Source organism: Ochotona curzoniae, unplaced genomic scaffold (genome assembly GCF_017591425.1).
Source record: "Ochotona curzoniae isolate NIBS_2020 unplaced genomic scaffold, NIBS_Ocur_1.0 contig_883, whole genome shotgun sequence".
Lineage (NCBI taxonomy): Eukaryota > Metazoa > Chordata > Mammalia > Lagomorpha > Ochotonidae > Ochotona > Ochotona curzoniae.
Genome location: NW_024466599.1, coordinates 27638941 through 27659765, shown reverse-complemented (window position 1 = coordinate 27659765; position 20825 = coordinate 27638941). Strand labels below are relative to the sequence as shown.

At 43.4% G+C, this 20825-nt stretch overlaps 1 protein-coding gene across 2 annotated transcripts in view; it reads left to right on the top strand.

The window, feature by feature from the left end:
* Positions 1-16637, top strand: part of CDKL4 (cyclin dependent kinase like 4) — a 39260-nt gene extending 22623 nt beyond the window's left edge. For both annotated transcript variants that reach the window (XM_040993985.1, XM_040993986.1), the window contains 6 exons: positions 4866-4956; positions 7358-7555; positions 8847-8929; positions 10312-10368; positions 14057-14191; positions 16413-16637. In XM_040993985.1, the coding sequence (XP_040849919.1) occupies positions 4866-4956; positions 7358-7555; positions 8847-8929; positions 10312-10368; positions 14057-14191; positions 16413-16514 (666 nt within the window). In that variant the 3' untranslated portion in view covers positions 16515-16637. The remainder of the gene's footprint in view (positions 1-4865; positions 4957-7357; positions 7556-8846; positions 8930-10311; positions 10369-14056; positions 14192-16412) is intronic.
* The last annotated feature ends 4188 nt before the right edge of the window (positions 16638-20825 follow it).

Below are 20825 nucleotides of genomic sequence, written 5' to 3'. Positions count from 1 at the left end.
CCCATTCTCCCCTCCATGACCATCACACCACAACCATCTTCCTCCATATCAAACTAGGTTAAAATAAGTTTTCAGATCAGATGTGCCATGATACTTGGTTCTTTAAATTATGCCTCTTAAGTTTTTTATTCTGTAACAGTTTCCCTCTCCCCAGAGGGGTGGGAGAAATGTTTTGATTTCATTTTCTATATTGTTGATTTTGGGAAAAGTCTGGCCCATGGGCTATGTAAGACCCAGAGAACCATTTGATCTGCTCCTGCAAGCACACAGAGGCAGAGCTCAGCAAACCTACACCAGGCTAATGTTTAAGTTAATGTTTTGTATGGCCCTTGAATGATATGCCCAAATGGATCTAAATATCCAGGAAGTTCCTCAGCACCTGGAATTCAAACTGGAGTATGCATCAGGATCACCAGGAGCTTGCTATTCCCTGCCTACCCCACACCCAAGTTTCTAATTTGATCAATAGGTCTGGGCAGAACCAAAGAACCTGCATTTCTGATTTCCCTGAGGATGCTGAAGTCGCTGACCCAAGAAACATGCTTTGCACACCCTGAGTTATATAAATGAGCTGATGGCTCACTCCTGGTGTATAATACAATCGGGTGTTTCACCCACATTTCCTGAGAGTTGTTACTCAGAGACTTTACATTGCATTTGAGTTTTTTCAGAAAGTTCCTCATATGTAGAGCTGTAACCTCCTGGTTGCATCACCAACGGGAGGCATATGGTGGCTCTTTGTCCCACTGTTGGTCATGTTCCGGCATGAGCTCCCCTGTTGGCTGTCTCCCTCGCCTCCCTTCTCCCTGAGAGCCTAAGTGTCCGGTGATGACTGTTGCCTGTATCCAGGATTTCTTAAGGGTAAAAGATGGTCATTTTCTCTTTCATTGTTCAGTCTGCATATATTAATTGGAATTGCATGAGAAAGAAACTAACCTCATGAACTCAGGTTGCTGTTAAAGACACGGTGCTTTATTTGTTACTCCTCAGAATGATGGGTTGGATGTCGGCGACCTCCAGCACTGAACCATGAGAGATTTGGAGGGAAGGGCATCCTTGTGAGCACGGATTGTGTGTATATGAAGTGTTCAATCCTTGGATGTGCGTGTTCCCTCGGATGCTGAATTTATCCCATTAATTAGACCAGTGGGAGCTTCATCAAGTTGGCTCCTGGATGCTTTGGCTGTGATGACAGCTCTGCAGAGTACGTAAGGCTTTTGAGTTTGTGCCTAGATGAAGAAACGCCGAGGCGCACTGCAGACGGCCATCTGGGCAGTTTTGCTGCCAGCCACGTGTCTACCATAATAGTCCAGGGCTGCAGAAAAAGAAAATACAAAATGGTGGTTCATTGTAGGAGAGTCAGTAAGGATTTTGTTAAAACAAACCAAAAGCTTCTATTCCCTGTGCATGGTCCAGGGAGGCTGTTCACAACACACAGAACGTTTCTCCTGGTATACATAGACTGTGCCCTTCTTGGTCAACGTGATGCTGAATTGAACCCATGTCTGTTGCTTAGGAAGGGTCAGAGTGCTCCTATGGTTGCCAAAAGGTTTGTGATTGCTCTTAAAGATTTCTGGCTTTTTTGTTTTGTTTTTTGTGTGTTTGTTTTTTAAGGCAGATTTGCTCATTTGAGAGGCAGAGGGGGAAGGGAAGATTGAGAAACAGAGAAGTTTCATCTCCTAGCTCATTCCTCAGATGCCCATAATGGCCAGGGCTGGATCACTTGGAAGCCAGGAACCAGAAATTCCCTCAAGATCTCCTGGAGGGGTGGCAGGAACCCAAGTACTAGGGCCATCTCTGTCACTCAGGCACATTTGCAGGAAATTGGGTTGGGAATGCAGAGCCCGCCAACAAGGGATACCAGCACCACAAATGGAAGCTGAATTCCCAAGTGGAAGATTTTAGACTAGGGTCATGTGGACAGAGACTCTAACCCTCACATTAGGAGCTCAGGGCTTCCCATCACCAGAGGCACACGCACACAGCTGAGAGAATGAACACAGTCCTGCCGAGCACAGCGGGGAAGGACGACCAGTAGCAGCACCCACCAGGACGGGCCGGTAAAGCACTCTGGTTTGAACCAGTCAGCTCGTTCTCCTGCTGTAGCGTGCAAGGTGCTGTCTCAGGCTTAGTCTACGCTGGGACACAATGGCAAGGAATTTATTCAGGGGAGAACCGTGAAGCATGGCTGGCAGGATGCCCTGGTTGTACTGCTTAAAGCACATTTCAGGGCAGGTCTGCCTTGACTGCTGTGCAGCGCAGGAGGGTCGATGCGAGTGTCCCCTCACTTACCGACACAGCACTTCTGACACCACTTGGTTTCAGGGATTTTTACTGACACAGCAAATTTCCTAAATAAAATGAGAATGAGTACAAGACACATGTTGGCAAACTCAGAATAGAATAAAGGGCAGCAGGGAAAGGATGACTTCTAGAACTGGTGCAGACAAGAGATGGTCTCTTAAAGATAAGAATAAATTGGACTTCATGTGGGTCTCCAGTGTGGGTACAGGGACCCAAGTGTCTGGGCCATCTTTGGCTGCAGGGAACTGGACTGGAAGCAGAACAGGTGACACTGAAGTCAGCAGTGTCCATATGAAACACTGCCGTCTCAGACACTAGTCTAACCTACGGCTACTATAATACGGGCCCACAACACTATTGTTTAGTCAGGGCTTAAGAAGCAAAATCGCTGGTGTGGGAGGTTTTTGAAATGACTCCTAAACTTGAAGAGGTCAAATTTTAAATATCATGGATACCTCTTCTTGAAGCCAACTTGAGAACCAAATAAAAATGATGCTACATCAGTCACCATGACCCAACCTTAGCAGTGTTTGCCAAAACCTAAGTGTGAAACCCGACTTTTTAAAAATTCTTCTGCTATACTGACTTGCATGTTTCTTGTTCTTTGGTGCAAAATGATCTTTGCAGAGTTCAATTTACATGTGGTTTTGTGGTGAGACAATGAGGGCTGGGTGTCTATATAGCTCTTCCACGAAGCTCTGTGTCTTACTGCTTCAATTATTTTTGACTCCTTTTTCTTTATACATTATTATATCCTTTATTAATAGCTTATCTGTATCTACAAAAATGAAAGCTTGTATTCTTTGGCACATGTCAATATTGCATCTCCCTTTATATTTTTTTTAGTTAAAAATGTGGTAAATTTCACAAGGATTTGCATTAGGCCCAAAAGTATTTGAGTAGACTGAAAAGTACCAATGTAATCCTGCTTATTTGTCAGGCCATTTTCTCTGCTCCAGAAATTTTGAAATTTTATACAGACTCATTTGATGGACATAACTTGCACCAATGTACTTGTAGAAGTTATATTTTAAAATTACACTTTTCAAAAATTATTATCTAAAGCCTTAGGCTCTTAAGAGGCTTACAGGTGTTTCTTTTAACTGCTGCTCATATACATTGTAAACAGTTGGCAGTAATTGATCCAGATTCCCTTACTAGTACCTAAAATAAACTTACAATTCAGTCTTCCCTCTTCCTAGACAGCTGTTATAGAAGCAAAGAAATTTTTTTTTTCAAAACTGTGTGCTTGGCAAGGGTAGTGGAAGAGCTGACAGGTGACAGAGAGAAGCAGAGAGCGTTTGACTCTGTACGCTTGTTCCAGACAGAGGAAAGCAGGCTCCTGCAATCACAGAATTGCTGCAAGGGTGAAATAATACATGCGGAAGTACCTTCAGGCTCCTGCAATCGTAGAATTGTTGCAAGGTTGGAACATTACATATGGAAATGCCTTGAGAAGGCCAGAGCTCTGAGGGCTGGAGGGAGAAGGAAATTATTATTATTTTCCTCTTTTGCAGAGGAGGAGGTGTAGATAACTGGAAAGATAGCAGAGCAGGGCATAGGGTGTTTCTTCACAGCAGCCCCACATCTGCAAAGCCACTCCTCGATTGTGAGATGTGAGTATGCTGCAGCAGGCAGGTGACGGACTCTGCATCCAAGCTCACCCTGCATGGTTCCACTCCCAGCCTGTTGTACTGGGGCCAATGTTGGCACCCTTTCACGCTGGATTGTCCCGACCCAGAAGATAAGTAACGGGTCGCTCTCCCTAGAGGAGGATTTGGGCTTTTGTAGTCAATGAAATGCTTCTCTAGCTTCTCAGATCGGTGGGAGTTATTGTGCCTGAATCCTAACTGACATCAGTTGTTACTCAGAGTCCTATGTCATTTAGGGTTTATGTCTTAGAGATCAAACAGGATCCAGTAGAAAGCAAAAGAAATGACTGCATGATCCTTCCTACCTTAAAGAAATCGATACAATTTTCTTTTCTTTTTTTTTTTTTTTAAAGATTTATTTTTATTATTTTCTCATTGGAAAGGCGGATATACAGAGAGGAGAGACAGAGAGGAAGATCTTCCGTCCGATGATTCACTCCCCAAGTAAGCGCAACGGGCCGATACTATGCCGATCCGAAGCCAGGAGCCTCTTCCGGGTCTCCCACGCGGGTGCAGGGTCCCAAAGCTTTGGGCCGTCCTCGACTGCCTTCCCAGGCCACAGGCAGGGAGCTGGAAGGGAAGCGGGGCTGCCGGGATTAGAACCGGCGCCCATATGGGATCCCGGGCGTGCTAGGCGAGGACCTTAACCACTTGTGCCACCGCGCCGGGCCCGATACAATTTTCAAGTATGATTTTTTTTTTCAATTTGTTCAGTAGTATAACACTTGGACTTTTTTGATAAGACATACTTGCCTATTTAAATTGAATTACCAATTTAAGTTGTCTTACAAAAATGAAACTCATTTGTTTTTTATCTCACAGGCTATGTTTATCAAACATTTAAACAGACAGTGTTTAATTCTTTGTCATTTTGATGTCTCAGGAAAATAAGCAAATATTGTTTTGCAGTGTATTCACAGAGATGTGAAGCCTGAGAATATTTTAATCACTAAGCAAGGAATAATCAAGATCTGTGACTTCGGCTTTGCACGAATTCTGAGTGAGTGGCAGCAATCTTTTTTCTTTTTCTCTGTTTTTATTAGCTTTATCCATTTGTGATGATTATAAACTGCTGTAATTTAAATTCTTACTTTAGATATTGAATGTAAGCGAAGTATTGTGCTGTTGTTATTCAAGAAGGAAAATCTCCCTTTAGACTTGTGGTCAGGACATTACTTATAGTAGCGCACTTCAACCCCATTCTGTTCAGCTAGAATGGATTGGAAGGTACCTCTGTGCACTGTATCCCGCAGAGAGGAAAGGAATTGCAAGATGCATTTCCGATCTGCACGCACTTACCATCCGAAGTAGCAGAAACAAGAGAATAATAGGAGATAGTTGGCAGGATGAAAGTACTCAAGTGACGTTGCAGCCAGTTCCCAGGAGGGAGATGTCCGTGAGAGTGAGGAGAGTTGGGGATGGGGAGGGAAGAAAACTTCGTGGAACTAATGACACTAGAAGGATAAACTAAAGATGACAGAGAAGGCACGGAGATGATGCTAAGCAAAAGGAAACCATCCCAGGCATGGAGGTACTGAAAGGGCATGGGTGCCAGTAATGGACTGTCCCCGAATCTAGAACTGTGCAGCAGGCATCCTAGCAACACCCATGCTACCGTATGAGATGGTACACAGTCCGTGTCCTGCTGTGATCCACACCCAGGTGATGTAACAATGCATTTGGGAGAGCTGGGCAAGAATAAAAACTGATGAAGTCTTTTTGAGGCCGCTGTGCTTGGGGTTGTATGAGAACGAGATCTTGAGGCTAATCGCGCTGGAGAGAGACACACAAATGCCGGGAACGAATCTGTGAGTTAGGAATACAGCTCCACAGTGCATCCACATCAGGAAATAAGAGGCCCCTATCAGCATGGGTGCTTGCAGAATGTTCAGTGGTGTCAGAAAATGTTTAGGAGGTGATGAGTGAGAAGGGAAACTGGGGTGTACAAGGAAGTGAAAAGGTAGCTTACCTACATGGTAAAATCTCAGCTAGCCAGGAAACACAGAGGAAATGGCCGGAACGCAACTGCTCTGCTAATGAAATGAGGTGGAGAATAAATCCCCACCCAAAGATGCAGAGTTGGAGATTTGGGGTTTTTCCCCCCTTGGAAATTAATCTAATACATCAAAAAAAAAAAAACACACCCAGTTTTCTATCAAAAGGAAATTTTAAAAAATCTTACATATACAAGTCATTACCTTCAGAACACAAACATTGGATTCCTTTGAGGAATTTTTCCTCATTAGCCAGCAGTGCTGCTGAAAATATTTGTATTTGATTTTTTTTAATGAATATGTGTTCTGGCTTTCCTGCTGAGCATTCTATAATCTTCTTGAACTCAGTCTCTCTGATTGAAGAATCTTGAAGCTGAGTTCAGCAGGAGGGTCATTAGTCTTGGAAGTTTTGATGGCATGAATACTCCAAAAGTGTCTGGGTGGTGAACCCTCAGAAATTCCAGTTATGGGGCCAGCATTGTGGCATAGCGGACGAGACCCAACTGTAGCATCAGTATCCCATATGGGTGCCAGTTCAAGTCCTGGCTGTTACACTTCTGGCTCAACTCGGGGAGCAGTGGATGATGGTGCCACTGTTTGGGCCATGTCACACTTGTGGGAGGCTCTTGGCTTTTACTTAGCCCAGCCCTAGCCATTGTGGCCATTTGAAAAGTGAACCGCAGAACAGAAGACACCTCTCTTGGTCAATAAACAAATGAAGATGCCCAGTGTCACTAACCGATATGCAAATCAAAACCACACGGAGATGCCATTTAATACCCATTAAGGACAGCTATTAGGGGAAAAAAGGGCACACAAAAAGAACCAAATAACAACGGTTGATGACTACATGTAGAAAGTGGAGCCCTCAGGCATCGTTGGTGAGAATGTGAAATGACAGAATGCTGCAGGAAACAGTGGACCAGCTCCTCCAGAGACCAAGCTGCATCACCTCCTTGGGAGGGCACCAGTCACTGGAGGCTCCACCCTAACCTAGCTAGGAATTCAGACCCATCTTTTGGGAAAACACAGTTTAATCCTTTATAAACACTGTGCTAACCAGGTGTCTTCTGTTTCTGCGGTTCACTGTGCTAACTTATTGTTAAGTTTAAGTTGGTCTAAACTTAAAGTTACGGCTACAAGAAAACTCATTTCCTCCCTGTGTGCACAATGGTGTAGATGCTACACATGATGGTGTAGATGCGAACTACTGAGGGAGCTCTCGAAAGCTGACTTTACCTTCTTAGTGTGGAGCGTAGCTGTCCACTCAGAGCCCTGCTTTGCTAGACATCCATGCTCTCCCAAGAGCCACTAAAAGCTGAATGCCTGCCCGGCCCTTGGGAGTGAAGTTCGCAGGTTCACCTGTCGGGAGAATGTGACTCACCTGAGCTGTTGGATGATTTGCAGCTCCAGGAGATGCCTACACTGATTACGTTGCTACCAGATGGTACCGAGCCCCTGAACTTCTCGTGGGTGATACCCAGTATGGTTCTTCAGTGGACGTGTGGGCCATCGGTTGTGTTTTTGCAGAGCTCCTGACAGGCCAGCCACTCTGGCCAGGAAAATCAGATGTGGACCAACTTTATCTGATCATCAGAACACTGGGTATGAATTGCATTCTGTGGCTTACAGGCTTGCTAAATGGTTATAGTATTTGCACACCTATTATAATGCAAACCCAAACAAGGGCTTTATTGCTTGTTTATCTTGATCTGATTTGGGATTGTAGCCAAAGTCCAGTCCTTTTCCCAATACATAGTCTTAACTGCTCTCTTAGTGACTTTTCAAATATTTTTCCGAAAAGGGTCAGTTAGCCATGGACTAAACTATACATTTACTTTCCCTGGAGGGCTGAGACAGAAATATGGGTGTGAGTCAGCTGCCTAGAGCTTAGTCTAAGAGATACTTGACCAAACACAACTTCTGTTCACTGAGAACTCTAGATCAGGCTCAGCAAAAGTCCAGATGATAAATGTTTTAGGATTTGCAGGCCTATAGCATTTCACCTACTTCATTCTGCTGTTGTCATGCAAAAGGAACTTGGGACCATGAATCCATTTGGGAGGGTTAGAAGACGCTCTTGGCTCCTGGCTTCTGACCAGCTCAGTTCTGGCCATTGTGGCCATTTAGAGAGTGAACCAGCAGGTGAAGATCCTTCTCTCTCTCTAACACTGACTCAAGTAAAATATATCTTTTAAAAAGAGTTTTCATTTTCATTGTACTCATTTCATCCATGAGGAAACTGAGACTCAGGGAGCCTCCGTCATTGACACAGTCATACAGCCAATTAAAAATGAAACAGGAATGGGACTTGAGATTTAGTTTTTTCTGATCATGTGTTTTTCATGACCTTTCAATCATGTGTCAGCTTTCTTGGCAGTCGTTATCCATCTCCAGCTGATGAAAATGGAGTATAGCCCAAAGGTCAGCTGCAGCTTCCCTCCAGTCATGTGGGTACAAAGAAGGTGAAACCTCCACGCTCAGGAGTAGTTGGCTGTCCTGACTGGCTGCTGGACGATGCCCTGTCCTGTACAACACTGCATGAACACATGGGGTACAGTGTGGCTGCAGGCCATGTCTTTGGTGTGTGTTGTTGGTACATTCTGGAAATGTACAGTGGACAGACATTAGTCCCACCTAAGCTTAAATCTCTGCTCTGTCACTTAGTCACCGTGTGCTCTGGGCCCCACTATGGAACCTGCCTGAGAAGCGCTGTCCCCACAGGTGCGGTGGTGATAAAGACATGGCCACCACTGTGGTGAGACTGTTGGTGGCTGGATGAGATGTAGTTTGAAGCATGGCGAATAACCATCATGCACCTCACAAAGCAGCCAGGCTTGCATTTCGCTCTTGGTGACCACCTTCATCATGTGTTTTGCCGGGTTGTATCTTACAGGGAAACTAATCCCACGACATCAGTCCATCTTTAAGAGTAACCAGTTTTTCCATGGCATCAGCATCCCTGAACCAGAAGACATGGTGAGCCTCACTGGGGTGCAGTATTGTTTGCATGATTCCTGTCTCACAAGGAGTTGTTTCATTTTTAACATTTAGACTTTTGGTTTCTGTTTTCTTAGGACATACTGACATATTTTGAAGAAACTGCATTTAAAAAAAAAAACTGCCAAGAAAATGCTTTCCATATCTGCCTGTCCTCACTATTCTGATTTCAAAAGGCAGGCACTTTTATGCCTCACTCATACACCTTAACCCTTACGGGCAAAGTGCTAGGTTCACTTTCCCTGAAATAATTACATCCTTACCAACAGTGCTTACAGTAATCTTTATTTTGAAGAAATGCATCCACTTAAATCTTTCCAACTTGTGAAACAGAGCGCAAATCGATAAAAACCCTTTTTTTCCCTGATTGATATTTTCCTGTGGAAGGCCAGTCATGCTGCAGAATGGTCCTTTGTTGTCCCTTAGGCTGCAGAGCACAGCCAAACTCTCCATACCCAGCCGGAACCTCCACCTTGGTCTTGAACCCATCAGGGGCTGCCTGACCCTCTTATTCTCTGCAGATATTCAGTACTTCAGTGTGCCTGAGTTCAGGCTGTGACCTGTTAGACCCACTAGGATCTGGAATCAGCCTACAGAAAGAAAGAGCTATTGGGAAAAAGACAGGTGGTACAGGAACAAGGAAACGTCTAGGAAGCTAGAATGTGAGTTAGGACACGTCCCAATTGGAGGTTCCGATGGTCCAATGTCTGGATGCTGTACATTTAAGATTAATTGTTTCAAATAATACCTTGTTAATTATATTGGATTTCTTCTCCGTCAGAAATCCCTAAATAATTTTTTTTTAAGTCAAAGATCAAATCAGGGCAAAGGTTATTCAATAATGTGTGTATATGTTTAATGAATAAAATGCAACGAACGCACGGGCACCCGCTGCCTAGCTAAATAAGCAGAGTGGTACCACTACGTTAAAACTTGCCCTTCCCATAATACTGTTGTTTCTGTTGATTTCTGTGGGACTCTTACACGTGGGTCCCAGTGTATGCTCAGAAAGGTTCAAAACTGGCTCAGAAAAAGACCAGGCCACATGGCAGGATTTCACAGGAGCGCATTGAGGGCCCACACTGATGCAGCCCCTGCCAAAGTGCCTCAGGAAATGAACTTCTGTCTTAACACCTCTCAAACCTTCACCCTGTAGTGTGAAATTATATAAAGGTGCAATGTGTAACAGTCTTTAAAAGCGTAGTACAACTCTGTCCCTGAAGTTACTACATAGATACTATGTATGTATATACTAATATTATGTATCCACTAATATATACTAGTATGTATATACTAATACATACAAAATATGCATTACTTTATTGTCATGTAATACTGAAACCCTTCACTTTGTTGTACAGGAAACTCTTGAGGAAAAGTTCTCCTATGCTCATCCTGTGGCTTTGAACTTCATGAAGGTATTCACAAATCAATTATAACTGTTGTTGATTGCAGATGATCATGGAAGTAGGTGGTAATTCTAGGAGGAATGGGAATTAGGGCAAATAATGCTAAAGTAGAATACAGTCATTGAAAATTATTAGAAATTGTAAAACAATTACAGCTAAAAGAGCACCAGTGGTTTATGCAGGAATTATTCTAGCAGATCCATTATGATTAATAGAAGGCCAAACAGAGTCAGAGCCATACAGACAGAAGACCTAGCCCAAACATCAAACCCAAGAGAGATGAGTAAAGGACAAATTCTAATGAAAATATCAAAAGATACTTACCTATGATCCACCTGCCATTCGTGCTTGACCCACAAGGACACACTGTCTTTAACAATCAATTAAGTTTATCTACAACAATGTTTCCAAACATGGCTACTCATCAGCATGGCCTGGCACCTTTTCAAAAATACAGATTCCTGTACCTGGCTCCAAATCTACAGAAACAGAATCTCTATTCGTGGAGACATTGCAATTTGTGTCTTTTTTTTTTTTTCAAAGATTTATTTTACTTGAAAGTCAGAGTTACCAGGGAGAGAGAGAAAAAGAAAATCTTCCATCTGCTGTTTCACTCTCCCAAATTTCACAATGGCCAGAGCTGGGCTGGTCTGAAGCCCTGTGTTAGATGAAAGAAACTTTGTAATTAATTGCGGTTGGGATATCTTTAACAACAAGTAAGTACTGGCTACTGTAACAGTAAATACCCCACAAGACTGGGCCAGAGTCCTACTCAGGAGGTGGAAATGTTGACCACTGACAGTACTTGCAGCGGCCAATGTGTGGCAGGTCTTCATCAGATACAAAAGAGATCACGGTTTTATTCTTTATTATCCATGCATCTCCATATTGATGACTCTCCTAGATCGGTTTAGTTTGCTCATCAAAGAAGGCGTCTATAGATGATTAGAAATTCTGCTAGAGGGCTTTCTGTGAAATTTGGAGTTCAAGAAAAAGATACAAGCTTGGACTTTGCTGGCTCAGTTTCTCATATCCTGTCTCATCCAAACCTTTCCTAGGATAGAAGCACTTCAATAAGGGAGTACTTCTGAAAATTCTTTTGCCCTTTAATGTAGTGAAAGCTGTAACTCCAGGAAGGCAGAGACACAAAATCCTCAACCTCTCTCTCTCTTTCCACACACACACACACACAATTCATCTCACTGCTCATTAAACTGATCCCAGAGTGCATTGCCCCAGGCCATAACCCATGGAGCAACTCAGCATGAACGATCTCAGAATCTAAACATGGCTGTAACATAAAAGCCCATGGGTGTTTAGTGATGAATTAGATTTCAGTAGATTGGAAGCTCATGTAAACATGCATGAATTAGGGATATATATGTTTTAAGTACAACTGATGAGTCTTTATTATCTGTCTCTGGGGAGTAAAGTAGAGGCTAATGGAAGGTCACGGGGCTTGTATCTGTTTTCTAGCATTGGTTTTCTCGGTGAAGATTCTCCCTTGCCTTGTCTAGCTTCTAGGAGCCCTGAGAATTCCTTGGCTTGTAACACTGTAACTCCAATTTCTGCTTCCGTCACCACATGACATTCTCTCTGTTTTTATCCTGTTCTCCTTTCTCTTCTAAGGACACCAGTCATAATTGCATTAGGGGTGCATGCTACCCTCTTATGACCTCATCTTAACTACGTTTGCAAAGACCTTATTTCCAAAGAAGGTCACATGCTGAAATACTGGGAGTCAGGACTTGAACAGTCTTTTGAGGAGATACAGTTAAACCCTTAACAATGCTATTGAGATGAAGAAGCACCGTAAGCAGTTGTACAGAGGCAAGAATTTTAGCTGTGGAAATCTCTCACAAGTCTTGGTAACTGAAGCTGTGGGTGTCAGGGAGATCAGCTAAATGCTGAGACTAGATGAAGAAAACGAATGAGGACTCTAGAATTGAACCTTGAGGAATTCCATCCAACTGTTAATGGAAAAGAAGGTAAACTGGCAAATTCAGGTTTGAAAAGGAGCAGCTGAGGGGTGGACAGAAGCAAAGTAAACTAACAGAGATGCCAAGGACTTTTAAGGAGGAGGACATTGTCAGTCGTGTCTAACACAACTGTAATGAAAACTCAAAATTCCTTCTGCATGTAAGAAGTAGAGACCCTGGGTCTGATAAGGAGCTACTTGAATGGAATGATGGAGGCAGCAGCCAGGAAATTATGAAAAGGATCAAGTGCTTGGAACTGCAGCCAAGACTCCGCTTGGGATGCCTGCATCTCATGTTAGGGTGCCTGGGTTTCTGTCCTACCCTGCTTCTGATCCAGCTTCCTGCTAATGCACACCACAGGAGGTAACGGGTGATGGTCTAAGGACTTGGATCCCTGCTACCCCCCATGGGAGACCCAGCTGGAGCTCCTGGCCATGCCCAGCCCTGTCTGTCGTGGGCTTTTGGGGAGTCAGTCAGATAGAAGATCAGTCTTTGTGTCCATCTCTCTCTCTTTCTCTCTCTCTCTCTCTAAGTTCCAGTAAAATGAAGAGAAATCTTAAAAAAAAAATGCTTTAATTGAAAGGTAAGACAGAGAGAGTGCCATGGTTTGTGTTCAAAATAGTCTTCCCATCTGATTATAGATATTAAAGTTTAGAGAGACACGTTCCTGTGGCAATTAGAGTTAGTAAAGGCAGGGATCTCTAGTTGGGGGTAGATGTGACTAGGTCGTAGATGGGAAGGGACAGGTAAATCTGGCTGTGCTGTCCCTCGAATATCACTCATCACCTTCCACTCCAAGTGGCAGGGGAGAATGGCTACAGGGAGGTAGTGTTGTCAGGGATCTGATAGACCAGAGGGGAGCCAGGCTTAGGAGCAGGCCCCACAGAGCAGCCCACAGCTGGGACAGCCCTGGGTGATACCCTTGGCTGAGCACTTGTTGCCTCCAAACCAGAACTGTGACACTGGCCTGTCTTCAGAAGTGTCAGTTCGCCTGTGCCTGCGTGTTATATGGCTGCTGCTGATAACCTGTCCCATTCTCTGGCCAGGGACCATCAAGGCTCCTCGGCTGAAACTACTGTCAGGGTTGTTCCTGGGCTGCTGCTTTCTCACTTCCCAGCCCAGTTCTCAGTGGCTGAGCCACCGGCTTCCACAGGCTCAACACAGAGGCCCACAGGGCCATCTTCTCTTTGTTGTCTCTCATTATTCCTGTATGAATCCATATTCTGTTGCTCCCCATGCAGATCACTGGAGTTCACACTTCCTCAGCCTTCTCTTTAACCCACTGGTTGTTCTCAAATTGGATCATAGGGGCATCAGCATCACCCAGAGGGCTTGTTAAGCACAGACCACTGGCGCTCACCCATTCCCAATGCCTTTGATTTGGCAGAGCTGGAGGAGGACTTAAGACTTTGCATTGCTGACAAGCTGCCAGACGGCTAACCCCTGCAGGTTTCTGCTTTGCCTTCACTGGGATGGAAAGATGTCCTGGGGAGAAGCACTTGAGCCAGTGTGAGACACTGGTTGGCCAGGCATCCCATCTTCAAAGTATTCAAACTAGCAAAAGAAGAACTATTCTAACTATTAAAAAGTTTCAAGTACCGGATAGCATTCAGACTTTTGAAGGCTTTTAAAACTTGTATTTATCCAGCTACCATTCAAAATTCGAGGGCACAGTAATAAACCCTTCTTGTAATGTCTACTTTCTTCATTATCCAAAGGGGTGTCTGAAGATGAATCCAAATGACAGGTTAACCTGCGCCCAACTGCTGGAGAGCTCCTACTTTGATTCTGTTCAAGAGGAACAGATTAAAAGGAAAGCACGTAATGAGGGAAGAAACAGAAGACGTCAGCAGGTACTTCCACTCAAAAGTTAGAATGCTATAAACAGGGCTGTTTGGTTGTTCCAACTTTCAATATGAGAGTAGGTGGACACTAAGACCCTTCCTTACCCTGGGTTGGTTGTCTTCATATGAGTAGTCATTAATGACTGATGTAATAAAATCGTAGAACTATGAAAACACCCAGATTTGTTGAAATCTTATTCCAGAAGCATTTGAATCAAATTGTTGCACAACTCATTACACTGATTGGATCGGCCACCTGCCAGCTCTTACACCATAGGACCCTAATGAGGACAGGATTGAATTAGCCACTGTGATAAAAGAACCCCAGTATCTTGCTGTAGCGTCCAGACCCCACACCAATGGAAAGCTGACTCTGCCATCTCTTTATCCATGTTGGCTTAGCCCATGAAACCAAGGACAAGCTCTGCCAGACACCAAAGGATGACACCAGCTGCCTAGGAACCAAATCCCGTGCCGCAGTGGGCTGGCATTGCAGAGCACGGTAGTCACCACTAGTTGAGCAGTATGATAGACTCTCCTTCCTTCCCTTGGTTTTAGAAAATTTTGGAAGCACAAACTCAATGGAAAGAGGTTTGTTTGGGATTAGATTTTCAACTTCATTTTCTAAGTCCAGTACCTGATACATAGAAGGTATTAATCCATGCTTCTCTAATGAATAAATAGGGGAACATTGCTTACTATTAAAGCAATGTGGTGTCAGAGACATACAACTGTCATATGTTGCTTTTGCCTGGTCATCACATTGCCAGCCCCAATTGCCTGTTCTGCTACCTGCAATGTAAGGTTTTGGTTTTTTTATCTTCTCATCAGCATGTCCTCCATAAGCAAGGAAAGCAATCTTTTTCTTCTAAAGGCTTCATAATTAAAACATAGTTAAAATAGAAGTTTGTTGGTTGAGAAAAAGCCAATTTATATTCAAGATAAAACACTAAATTATGTCTTTTGTGTTCAAAGGTTCTAGGTATCCAGATGTTTATTATGACATGTATCATTTTACCTTTTATTGCTAGTTGTTTCCAAATCAAACCCAATGCAGCTTAGATAAAAAGCAAAAAGATTAGGATTTGTGTAAATAAGGTTGAGGCAACCATGTGAAGTTCAGTGTGGGTAGTGTGGGAAAGGACCCATTCTCCTGGTGCTCGCCTCAACAGAACATATACTAAAACTTGCAAAGGACCCTTCTCCTGAAAAACATCTCAGCTCTTTCTCACCATTCACTGGGGAGCAGAGTCCCTGTGCACCTGCCTCTGGGTGCCCCAGATGACTTGCTTGCCAGGTAGATACCTTTGCCCACACTCACCTTGCAAGGGTGGCAGGTGCTACTCTTCATTTAGGTTCCATCACAAAGTCTGTGCTGCCTGTCCTCTCCAGAGCCTCTCTGATCCCAGTCGGAAAGCCACCGCAAAGCTGGGAACAACCAGAGGAAAAGAAATAAGCCACCGGGTTGACCATCTCATTTACAAAGATTACATAATTCAGGACATCCTGTCCACACTATGTGACAGGCCCTACTCACATCAGCCACCATGAGGTGGGGCCTAAACAGCTCCCTCCTCTAGGTCAAGTTCCTAGGAAGCAAGATCAGGAAGAAGACATCAAATGCCTTTCAAGTTCTCTTTTTCTGAGGACACATCTCTCCCTAGACATTTTACCATGCCAGAAAACAAATGGAAAGTTAGGGAAAGATCTTAGAATTCAGTGTAAACTCAACTTTCAGCCCGGATCCCAGCTTCTAGAATTCTGTCTGGATGACAATTGTCTTAATACTAAGTCATCTTAACAAGAGTGGATAAGTGAGTTAACAGTAAAGGTTTGTTAGACCTTTGCTGCAATGTTAATATCCTGGCTATTAACGATTAGAAATAAGCAGCATATAGACTCCTAGAATTATGGCTTCAGAGCCAGTGGGCATTTTTTAAACAGTGACTTGATGCTCAGAAATATTTATATAAGTAATTGTAAGGGATATTGAAGTATTATGGTACCTCATGAGGATCCTAGAGTAAGTAGCAGAAGCTACTTTTCAAGTTTCATGGGAACACAAGTTCTTAGAGAGATAACCAAGCTTAATTTCGAAAATGGATATCTTTTTGACACTTGGTGTAATAATATCTTTTTCTTGTTGTTTAGCCACCTTTAACTCAAACTGTATCTATAGAAATTGTTTTTAATTTACTCTCTTATTTTTTTTATCTTGTTCTGCTATTAGAATCAACTGTTGCCTCTCATACCAGGATGCCACATCTCCCCCACACCTGATGGAAGAAAACAAGTCCTCCAGTTAAAATTGGATCATCTTCCAAACATTTAGGAAAATGCTCTTTCAAGTGCAAAGTAATTTAATATGTACACATTTTTGTACAAGCAAGATAGGGATTCTCAGTGTTTCAAATGCAAATTAGCCATATGAAAATGAAGATGCCTTCTAGAATTGTTTTGCTGTGATTGTTGCTGATTCCTCTCCCCGGGCTTTCTCCTTGCCAATTTTCTCTTTTAGAACATTTGCTTTAAATGCTGTAAGGCTTGAAGCTGCACATTTGAAGGAGACATTTTCACTCTTAGCAACCCCTCCGGAGGCAATTTATTTTGGAAATTTGTGGACTTCTGCCTTGCTTTGTGAGAAAGATTTACATATACCACCTTGCTTCGGCAGACCACGAAGTATCTTAAGGTGATACCAAATAGCTTGCCTCGCTGTTGTTTGTGTAGAGAATGACACTATGTTCCTGCATTTTAATTCCTTCTTCTTGTAACAGGTCTGTTGAGTAACGCTGGCATTTTGTTCCATGTTTTCACATTGATGAAGAAAGAGAACCATGAAAGGTCATCTGGGTTTACCCTTTAGTTTCAGGGAAGACTAAACGCTCTCTCGTGAGACAGACAAATTCTGTTTTTAAAGCTAGCTGCAGGCCAGCTCGAAGCTCAACTGGCTAATCCTCTTCCTGCAAGCAAAAGCATCCCATATGAGTGCTGGTTCATGTCCTGGCTGCTCCATTTCCCATGGAAAGCAGTAGAGGATGTCCCACAGCCTTGGGACCCATCACCCACAGCCCAGGAGACATGTGCACCCACATAGGAGATCCAGAAGAAGCTCCTGGCTTCTGGCTTCAGATCGGCTCAGCTCCAGCAGTTGCACCCATTTGGGGAATAAACCAGCGGTTGGAAAATTATTCTGCTTCCTCTTCTCTCTGTAGATCTGCCTTTCTAATAAAAATAAAGCTTAAAAAAAAAAGCTAGCTATAGAAAATTCCACAGAAATTGCCTATATAACAATAGGGGAAGAATGATAGACGTCACCATCCTCATGCAATGAAGCCTTTGGCTGGTTGGCTGCTGACCCCTAACCTGCCCTTTGGTGACCACAATGCTTTATCCTTTCTCCCCAGCTGTCATCTCAGGGCCTACAGTAATCCTACCAGGCATGCCATTTAAACAGTTTATTGCCAGTACTCTTCCCAACAGTTTCACCCATAGCCTCTCCGGACTTGTGCAACCCTCTGCCTAGTGAATGCATCATAATCAGATCAGGTTTGTAAATGCTTCTAAGCATTCTAAGAACAGTTCTAAGAGTAGGACTACCCTTCTTCTGTTCATGGCACTTTGTGTTTAAAAACTGCAAAGCAAAGAAAACATCTAATAGGTAAGCTGAATTTTCTTTGGGTTATTTTCCCAAGTAGACTTCTTAATAAACATATGCGTGTGTGTGTGTGTGTGTGTGTAATATGTACATATCATATATATAATAGATAAAATCTATGTAAGCATATATTTACACATTTTGAAGCATTGTATGAGACATCTTTTCTTCCAGACATCCAGAACAAAGCAGAATGTTTCACTGTGTTCTTCATTTGCTAACAAGGAGTTCATGTAAAGTAACAGCCCTGGGCTGTCTGTCACTATCTGGCAAAATGGCTAAAAGCAGTGATGTTCCTGTGGGTGAAAACAAAATACTTCTCTAACTCCAGCCTGCTTCTGGGGCTGGCAGGCTTACGGGAATGCCCACAAATTACAGTTGCCCATAGCCCAGGAGCTGGGGAGTCCAGCACCAGGAGTGAAACGTGTGTTGTCAAGGAAGCAGAGTTAACATCTTCTGTGTCTCTCTGAAAACCTGCACTTGTAAATGTGGTTATGGAAACAGATTTACTCAGGAGTGCCTATTTACCAAGGAATCATGACATTTCAATAGTCATTTTGTCCTCACTGGAAGGCCTTCAGGGACCATATCTGCCCATTTTTATGTTTAGTGTGAACAAAAGCTGACAGGGTCTTCCTGTTTTCATCCTGTTCTTGAGAGTGTGTGTGTTTCTTGGATCTTTAATAGGATGTTACCACAAGTGCAAGAAAAATGAGAAAGAGAAGATAAGAAACAACTTTGCTGAAATATTTCCTTTTAGTTTTGCTAGGGTTTTTTTGTTTTTGTTTTTTTGTGGGTTTTTTTTTTTTCATTTACACCTTCTTGTGACCCAACCAGCTCACTGCTCTGGCCTTCGTAGATATAGATCATATGTAAAATATGTATCAGGTAGTACATGCATGTAGGAAATGAGAAATGAGCATGTTACTACCTAGCCCACTTTGCAGGAATTCATGGAGTCTCAAGCAGGGGTTGGTGGGCTCATGGTCTTCACTTGCTTTTTATTGTATTCAAAATTTTACTCAAACTAGCTTTCCTCTGTGGTGGTATTTTTGCTCAAATCCATCCCTTAGCTCTCACTGGGGAAGGGAGAGAAAAAGGCATCTAACACTTAACAAAAATGTTCTGATGCAGTCGTGTTGACATGGAGTCAAATCATCATCTGATAACATCCGCCCGTGTCAGCGTCCCCGGCTGACCTGGTCTCCCTGGCCTTGCCACTGCCTGTGTCACTCAGGGACGCGAAGCCTAGCCTGCTGCTGCTCTCTGCCTCGGGCTGCCTCTATGCCACACGGATTCCCTTGCACTCCTTGGTGGCACAGAAGACAGTTGCACCTCAGTTCTGAAACCCATCTTGCCCCAGGGCTCTCAGGAGTGGCCGTGTATCTCCTTCCATCTGTGGCTCACCTGCGTCTTGTCTCACCCCTGCACCATCATCTGAACATGTCTTTGTGGTCCGCCTCTGCCTGATTCTTCCCCTTTTGGACCTCTTCATCACTCTTTCCACACCCTAGTGTCTGTTGAATCTACAAGGTTGTTTTTGGTTTGGGGTTGGTTTAGCATGGAGCACTTCTCAGACCATTATAGATGCAAACTTTTTCTTAGCTCTACAGACGAGGACCTTTGCTTAGACCTGTCACAGCCCAGGAGCCATGTGCATGAACTTGGTCTTGGGCCTGTTCCAGCCCTAATGGTTATTTGAATGTAATCGCTCCACTTTGCCTCAGCCCTAGAGCCCTTTAGCAGGTGACTTGGCAAAGACTTTTTTAATCAGTTAAAGACTCATTCCAGGTTGTCTGCAAGAGGCTTCTGAATCTCTGGGCTTAGACAGAAGATTGAGGATAAAGTTCTTAATGGGAAAAGAAACCAGAGCTCCCTTCTTCTACCATTCCTCATTGTCCCTGCAGATTTCCAAAACTATAAGGCATAAAATGGTAAACTATTCTGGGTTTTTTTTTTTAATTTCCGAACATGTTTTGTATTCCTTTAGTTTCCTTGCCTTAAAATTATACTATTTTTCAAACTTGGCATTTCTTAGTCATTTGTCACCAACAATGATTTCCAATCCCAGTTTTGAACAATGTGAAAAAAATCTTGAAAAGAATTTTTTTATAATGAAAAGATACCACCAGAAAAGGAATGATGCTGTGGTCCCAAAAATAGTGGGATGTTAGTGTAAGGTATTAGCTTAATAATACCTTAGACAATCCTGTTGGTTTTTAATTAATGATAATGGCCAGTGCCATGCATATCAGACTAAGCCTCTGCCTGTAGCACTAGCATGCAATGTGGGTCCAGATTTGAGTCTCAGCTACAAGCATAGAATGGCCCAAGGTTTGTAGGCCCAGCATCCACATGGAAGACCCAGAAGAAGCTCCTAGATACTGGCTTTAGACCAGTCCAACTCTGGCCATTGCAACCATTTAGGGAGTGAGCAAGAAATACAATCAATATCTCTCTGTCTCTGTCTCTCTCTCTTTCTCTCTAATTTTCAAGTAGAATAAGTCTTTCTAAGTGGGAAATGGAGAATAAGAATATTTTCAGAACAGGTGTGCTACAGCCTCTGAAACACCCACATCCCAGGTCCAGGTGCCTGGTTTGAGTCCTGGCTCCTCCACCTCAGATCTGGCTTCCTGGTGCCGTGCCTGGGAGGCTGAGAAGGATGGCCCAGCTCCTTGGGTCCCTGATACCATGTGCAATCTGGATGGAGTTTCAGGATCCTGACTTGTGTGGAATGAGCCAGCGGATGGAAGATCTCCTTTTCTTTGTCTCTCCCTCTTTCTCTTGCTGCACTCTGCCTTTCAAATAAATAAATCTTTGAAAAAGAAGAACAGTGAAAAAGAAGAGACAGAGTGAAAGATAATAAAAACTAAATAAAAAGCAAGCTCATTTGGCCTGGGAGAGAGGACAGCTGGATTCTGGATCTAGAGTGCCACTCTGTGTACCTGCACCCACAAGTCGCTTTTTCTGGGTCTTTGTTTTCTA